Source organism: Laccaria bicolor, genomic scaffold (assembly GCF_000143565.1).
Source record: "Laccaria bicolor S238N-H82 LACBIscaffold_33 genomic scaffold, whole genome shotgun sequence".
Lineage (NCBI taxonomy): Eukaryota > Fungi > Basidiomycota > Agaricomycetes > Agaricales > Hydnangiaceae > Laccaria > Laccaria bicolor.
In genome coordinates this window covers 448,179-455,911 of record NW_001889904.1, presented here as the reverse complement: position 1 = coordinate 455,911, position 7,733 = coordinate 448,179, and the positions used below count along the sequence as shown (strand labels likewise).

The following is a 7,733-nucleotide window of genomic DNA, read 5'->3' as shown; positions in this document are numbered from 1 at the left end:
TAGACGTGATACGTTCAGCTACAAATGTTTGTGTCATTGACCCGTTGATGACTGTACAGTCGTTTGCATAATGGATTGCACTAGACTCGCCAGCCAGTCGTTCTGAGGTGTTTGTCATTTGTTGTGGCTTTGTTGTGGGGTCAAACATCAGGTGGACTGCGAAAAATAAGAACACCTCAGAACGACTGGGACAAACGAACACGGTTTGGCAGGGACCCCTGTGTGTGACGCTGACTTGGAGAAATCTCTGTGAAACATTCACCCACCTCAAAACACCCATCCAAAACATCACAAAAAAAAGTTTTTCTGGCTACACCTTTAGATAGATTATTTAATTCAAATAATGTGATTACAGTAGAGTTGAAAAAGTAGATTTTTTTCGACACCTTGTGAGGACTGAGGACTGCGGCTATGATGACATTTGTCTGACAAGTTCCATAGGGATCACCACGGAGCTGCGGAGCATGTACATTTTCTTGCCGGTGACCAGCTGTCCATCACCCGATTACACGCCCTCAAACCAAACTGGCCACAAAGATGAAAGGAATGCAATGTTAGGGTGTGCAGGAAATTGAGGACTGTTTCATGCGCATATTGCAGATCTTCTAGGCACTCTCTCAACATATTTCGGAAAAGCTGACAACAGTCCACGCAATCCCAATTTCGATTCAATGTCATGTGAGAATACCTGTGTGGACTCTACTGAAACCAACAAAACACCAAATACCAGGTTCTGGCCACCAACTGAGTTGCCAGGTCCTGCAACTCTTGAAAACCCAACTAATCTGTGGCCAGGTCCTGCAACTCTCAAACCCCCAACCAAACTGAGTCCACCCCTCGAAAGTCCAGCAGCAACGGCAGTTGAAGATATTGGCAAATGCATGGTGGTGGATGAGAGTGTTGCAAAGAGCTATCAAAGTGAGTCGAAGTCGATTCATGATGGCCATCAAAAACCGCCAGAAATGGAAGGTTGCCGCACGTGAGGCGAGATTAGTGTCACGTCCTCTGTCGCATCTCCTACCTAACTCTTTTCCCTCCCTCCATCCTTACTTTCCACTTCCCATCAAATAATTATACCACCTGACTATGTATTTTTCTGAATTATAGGCACAATTTCCAAATCATACGATCTTTTTCTCCTTCCAACTGAATATACCGTTGCCCATGCCGACACACTTGCGCGAATCCAGCCGCTATACTCGCTTTACAGTGGGCAAACGGCGCCCACCGGCTCTTAACCATCGACCTGCATCCAGTTTACTTGTTCTGGAAATGGGTAAGTGTGACATCTCAGATGCGGTTCAAACAAGACCAAATATATTTTCACAAAATTGTTGTGCAATCCATTATGCAAACGACTGTAATTTCGTGTTACAGCGCTTTTCACATGTATGCGGAATCGTGTTTGTCAGAATTCTGTAGCTTTGGTTATGTTTGCTACCTCAGCATTTCCCTTGACAGAATTTTTGCGAGAAGCCTCAGCACGTCTATATGAGTGCCAGCGCCCCACAACATTGAATGTCCCCACTCTTTCCTTCTAACCGATGGCCAGCACTCCATCCTCTGAGCTCATTCCAACCCCCAATCCCTCAAACTTGACCTTCACAGTTGCCACGGTTGCCGTGGCCCTCACCGTCTTTCTTCCTGCCGCACAAGGCAAAACTCCGACCGGTAAACCTGCAAAGGCCAAGCTCAAGACCGACACAAAGAACAAACAATTCAGCTATGATTTCGATAACACCAAAGACAACTACATTGCATTCTTGAACCAGATTCTTGCTGCTCATGGACTTGCTACAAAATACGGGCCAGTAATGTCGTCTTCTCGGTTTCCAATCAAGATTCTCACCCCACCAGCCTGCGCGTAAGTCTTTCGTTTATAATCAGTTGATGGCACACTCACAGTCAAGTATCTAGCAAAGCTGATGCTGTTGATGTGGAACGGCACAGCGAATACAAAGATTTGATCGATAACACATGCGAGAAGAAGGTGAACAAGCTCACAGTCCTAGTCCACATCAGTGCTATCAAGGATGCATCAAAGAAGGTACGTCGAGTATCAATACATTCATGTATTGGTCTAATCTGCAGTAGCGTAAGGCGGGTGGGCCAGGTCCTGAGAGTGATAGCGGTTCAGATGGACAGGAGATTGATGAAGGCAGTGGTGAGGATGAAAAGGTAAGCCCTTAGTTCTGCTTTTGCCTGTAGCTGAGTCACGGTCTCGCGCACATTAGGGCTATACTGCGATGGACCGGGAACTAGGTCGCCTTCGTGGTCTCTTGGAGAAGAAATATCAAAACCCAAACGATTCAGGCTACACCTACATAACCAATGACGGCGAGCGCCTACCGCTCACACCAATTATGCTAGCCCAATGGTGCAGAGCACTGGTAAGACTCATTTTTGGATCCTTTCGTCAACACTGACCACTGCCTCTTTCCTTCTATGTAGTACGACAACACAGCGACCCTTTCTGACCCTCCCATCTGCCAGGCCTTTGATATGGATCAATCTAACCAGAAACCCCCTTTCCGCATGGAACCCTGGGTTTTTTCTGCATTTGTTAGAAATCCCCCTTCCATCAGTTGATGAGTTATTTTGAGGAACCCCATGTCGGAGTTGAATTCCTAGATGCCGACACGTGTCGCACTCAAATTTAAACCAGCAGAGCTTGCTAAGTTGGCATGACTGCAGGTGATTACAAGCACATCCTTGTCGGCAAACAACGGCACTCGACCAGGGAACCACCACATATACGGTCTGCAGGGTGTGACTGAAGAAGAGGAAAGCGATGTCGAGAAGAAATATGAGAGTTGAAGTCGCCCCTGGTCATGATGAGAAGAGAGCACAATGAGTTGAGGCTGTTGAGCTCCATCACGCACATCCCTTGTCGCACACATATCGTCGCGCGATGTGATGCGCCTGCTCGACAAGTGGTTACCATGGTAAATAATATTAGTTCATGGTCTACATGATGCTACAAGATGAGGGTTTGGACAGGTAGCTATACTTACATAGATGTAGGAGAATGGGAGTGGTTCAGGGATGCCACTGCTCCCTTCCATAGTCCCTTGCTACTTGAAAGGTTGATGACCCCCACCACCAACTTGAACTTCTTGTGTGCATGGGCACATATATGCGCATGTGGTGGACTTCAAATATTCTGAGCTCCACTTCTTGTGGAAACAAGGTTTCTACGCAAGCACTTTGGAAACCCTGGGTTGTTCAGGGGAAACCAGGGTTTCTGGATAGTTTAATCCCTTTGATATGGCCAATTGTGGCCGGCTTCTACCTGGACGAAGCCCAACCAGCAACAGTTCTAGCTCCTCGACTAATTCTCCTTCAGACAGCCTTGACCACGTCGCCTCTATCTTCTCGACCCTCACATCCCTTCTTGGTGCAAAGAATCTCCCATCCCCAATCCTCCAACCCCCTAGCCCAGCCTCTCCAGCACAAAATACACCTACCAAGCTTACACACTTTCTTCACCATGCCCAAGATAACTTAGGAATTCCCAACATGCTCGAATGCGAGGGCCAGCTTTCTCATTGCCGGTATGGCCCTGATATTATCCCCTACGTGTCCGATGCTGCTATCGCGAAGTGTGGTTTTACTGAGGGTGACGACATTCGTCTCAAGCGTGGTGCAGAGGCTTGGTGGGCAAGCCCGGAGGCCAAACGTAAGCATGCACGGGTGGCGTCGCCCTCACGTGATATCACACATGCTATTCGTTTCGAGAAGCGGTTTGTTGAAGGAGGGTCTGCATCATACTTTGGTTCAGGCATGGAAATGGGTTACAATGGCCGTAGTGATGAGTATGAGTGGTGGTACTATTGTGACAAGGTGAAGGAGCTTGTCAAGGTCCCCACAGGGCAGGTCCCAATCCTGGCAGCTGAATACTCCGATGCTCGTGAGGGAGAGGACGATTTCTGATACCATCTATTCCTGCTTTTCGCCTTGTTGGACTCTCAATACATACTGTAGTAACCACTAAACCATCATTACATATCACCATTATTATTCTGCCTGTCATTACTCTCATTATTTGATGTATGCACTAAAATGATGTCCAACTGTAACCTAAACAATGTATCCCGAAGCTCAAAAGAAATTCCATGCCATCTTTGATGTAATACTCTCACATGCCCGATCAATCAAACCCAGTGACTCATCAAGCCAGTTGCGACGTAGAAACGCTTTGATTGCGGAAAAAGCTTGCTCGATAGGGTTGAGGTTGGGTGAGTAGGGTGGAAGGAATACGAGTTTGCAGTCTAAAAGTCATCAAAGGCAATTGTTCAGAGAGTTAGCTTGACAATGACTTACGAGCTTCATCTTCAACCAAGTGCCGAAGCTCTTCAGAATGGTGAATGTTGCAATTATCAAGTAGAAGGACACTTCGGGGACCTGGCCATGGGTTGGTCAATGGAATCTGAATGAATATCAATTTTTCATGCACATAACAAAGAATTGATTCATTCACCACATGTTCTCGCACAAAGTTTGTGAAGCGCGCACTGGTGACAGAGCCAGGGATAACGTTGTATGCCATGATAGCTTGAATCATGAGAACCGGTAAAATAGAAACCCTCTGGCCGCGAACAAAAATCCTTCGCTGGAAGCATCATCGGCCTTTCAAAGACCAGCCCATCTTTCTAAGTGAAGTCTTGCTATTGCGAGCTGCCTCGTCAATACTCATGAGCTGTGCTGGATCAGTCACGAGTTCTGCAATGCGGTTCATGAACATGGAGCGCTCCAGTTCATTACGCTCAAGCGGACGAGCAGAGACAACTTTTCGAGAAAAATGAAGGCGGCGCAGGGTCCTTAGCAGGGTGGGAACGGAAACACAGACACCACAGCGCCGGTGCAATTCCTCCTGAATCTCGTCAAGGTACAAACAGTGTTGTTGGTTTAGAAGACTCCGGATAAGCTTTATATCTGTAGGATTTAGAGTTCGATGTCGTCCTCGGCCAGCAAAACGTGCAGCGGGGTTGTAAGGTACGCCGTGATCCCTGTGATACTATGCGAGAGTTTGATAGACAAGAGACTTCCGTACGCCAAGAATTTCACAGATTTCTTTGACTTTGTAGTGTTGAGCATGGAACAAGATGGGAATCCGTTCTTTGAGGTCGCGAGATACGTGTCGAGGGGGCATCTAGGTAGGAAATGAAGAAACTAATGGCAAAGTGTCGTAGATATATAAAGATCATATAAATAGACATATGATGTAATGAGTAAACACAACCAAAGCTGCAGAATTTTTGCAAACGCGATTCCGCATAGATGCGAAAAGCGCTGTAAAACTTCCTCCCTTCTTCATCTTTCACAAAAGTTATGTCATGCAGCGAACACTGCTTTCTTACCGTTCGCCGGCGTCCTCTTTTATATTCTGTCCTCGACGCTGGACGCGATGGCTTCTTCAATTACCACTGCCGTTTCGCCCACCCGTCGTTTGCCTTCGCCAGTTGTTGTGCCTGCCTACAGGCAGAGCCTCCTCTCAACCCACAGCAGCATGCTGTCATCGTCAGCAACATCCTACAAGACCGCCCCCGTCTCTGCTGCTGCCTCGCGCCAGTCTCTTCCTCTGTCTATGACGTCCACTGTGTCGTCTCCTCACACCATCTCCAACCGAGATGCTGACGACAGCACCAACAATGACCCAACTCAGATTATCATGGTCACCAGTGAGGTGGAGGTAGAAACTGGCCCTGCTGGTCAAGATAGTTATTTTACTAGAACGACGGTGACAAAGTCGGTGACGACTACGGAAACGGTGCAGCCAAGTGGTGACAACGAAGTCCACTTTGGTCCGCCCCCGCCCTCTCCCCCTGCCAGCGTTGAAAGAGACGAACTGGAGCCTCCTCCTCCTTCCAGTCGTCTACTACCCGCGTCACATTCAGATTCCGTCGTTCGCGAGTCTTCCACTACCACTCGAGAACGTCAAGCATCATCCACATCTTCTCGATTGACAGCAAGGTCATCCACATTCGACACTACCCTCCACAGGGCCTCAACCGATACGAAAGGCTCACTTCCAACTCTTCGTTATGCCTCTCCCCCCACCGCCGCCGAATCATCATCAAAATCAGCAGCATACGATCCGTACCTCCAGCCTCCGGTCGCCATCATACCCATGCGTCCAACTCGTCGAAACACAACAGGTTCAAGCCCCATCGCTGCCAGTTTCAAGCGCGGCCATCAGACACATACGAGGCAATATGGGTCGTCGTCACATTCGCCTGAGGATGCGTCGTATTTCGGTGAAGTGGGGATTGAGCTGGCGTCGGATATTGAGATTGCGGCGGAGCAGATTAGGAGGGAGAGGATGGAGAAGAGGGCGAAGCAGCAGCTGCAACAAGAAGTGGAGGCGGCGCTTACCCGTGCTGAGACGAGGCCCAAATCCGAGCAGGATATGCCGCTTGTGGGCAACCTTATTGGGGAGGATCATGTCAATTATGTGTTGATGTATAATATGTTGACGGGTATACGTATCGGGGTGGGTTTTCTTTTTTTCTTTATTCATGATACACGCTGAATGAAGTCGTGCAGGTTTCTCGATGTCAAGCTAAAATAAAACGACTACTGACGATAGAAGACTTTACCGCTCGTCACAAGTTTTCATTCGATATCGTCGGAAACGAGCTGACTCCGTCTGCAAAGTACGATTTCAAGTTCAAGGATTACGCGCCTTGGGTATTTCGGACACTTAGGGAAGACATATTCCATCTAGACCCCGCAGACTACCTCCTCTCCCTCACCGCAAAATACATCCTTTCCGAACTCGGATCCCCCGGAAAATCAGGCTCCTTCTTTTATTTCTCGCGAGACTATCGGTTCACAATCAAAACCATCCGACACTCTGAACATAAATTCCTCTTGTCCATACTCCCGCAATACTTTGACCACGTCAAAGAAAACCCACATACGCTCTTGAGTCGATTTTACGGGTTACACCGCGTCAAGCTCCCCCGTGGAAAGAAAATCCATTTCGTGATTATGAATAACCTCTTCCCGCCCCATAAAGATATCCACGAGACGTATGATTTGAAGGGGAGTACGGTGGGCCGTGAGTACCCCGAAGATAAAGCTGCACGGAACCCACGGGCAGTGCTGAAAGATTTGAATTGGATAAAGAGGGGGAAGGCGTTGGATTTGGGGCCTGAGAAGAGGGCGTTGTTGACGGAACAGTTGAGGCGGGACGCGGAGTTTTTGAGGGGGGTGAATGTTATGGATTATAGTCTGCTTGTGGGCATACATAATATGCAGAGGGGGAATAGGGATAATGTTAGGAGGAATACGTTGAAGGTGTTTTCGGTGGGTTTCCTTCGTTTTCATTCTCCGTTCCTACATTATTTGTGCTCACCCATTCGTTATTTGTTTTTATAGCCGGACCTACCCAACTCCCTAGGCCGCTCAAAAACCACTTCAGGAGGACACAAATCCCCCGAAGCCATCGCCATGCGTCGGGCCATGCGGTCCTCGGACCCAAAGCGGCTAGGCAAACATACCATCCGACTCCCCGAAGAAGATATCGGGGATCGACTTCAGTTGATCTTTTATCAAGACGAGGGAGGGCTGACGGCGACGGATGAAGGCAATGAAGGGTTGGATGTGATTTATTATTTGGGCGTTATTGATATTTTGACGCCTTATTCGCTTGTGAAGAGGGCTGAGCATTTGTGGAAGGGGTTGAAAGCTGATCGGGTGAGTCTTCCTCCCTTTTTTTTTTTTGGGAA

At 48.1% G+C, this 7,733-nt stretch overlaps 2 protein-coding genes across 2 annotated transcripts in view; both read left to right on the top strand.

Moving 5' to 3' along the window:
• Nucleotides 1–3,267: 3,267 nt before the first annotated feature.
• On the top strand, nt 3,268–3,933 carry LACBIDRAFT_331405 (uncharacterized protein; the record flags this gene model as incomplete). The annotated part of the gene is made up of 1 exon (XM_001885777.1): nt 3,268–3,933. One exon carries the CDS (start codon nt 3,268–3,270, stop codon nt 3,931–3,933), a length of 666 nt encoding a protein of 221 aa, XP_001885812.1.
• Nucleotides 3,934–5,407: 1,474 nt separating this feature from the next.
• LACBIDRAFT_392686 (phosphatidylinositol phosphate kinase PIPK5) overlaps nt 5,408–7,733 on the top strand; it is a gene marked incomplete at its 5' end in the record, with an annotated part of 4,503 nt that continues 2,177 nt past the window's right edge. The window contains 3 exons of the mRNA XM_001885776.1: nt 5,408–6,493; nt 6,547–7,311; nt 7,384–7,701. Coding sequence (XP_001885811.1) covers nt 5,408–6,493; nt 6,547–7,311; nt 7,384–7,701 — 2,169 coding nt within the window. The remainder of the gene's footprint in view (nt 6,494–6,546; nt 7,312–7,383; nt 7,702–7,733) is intronic.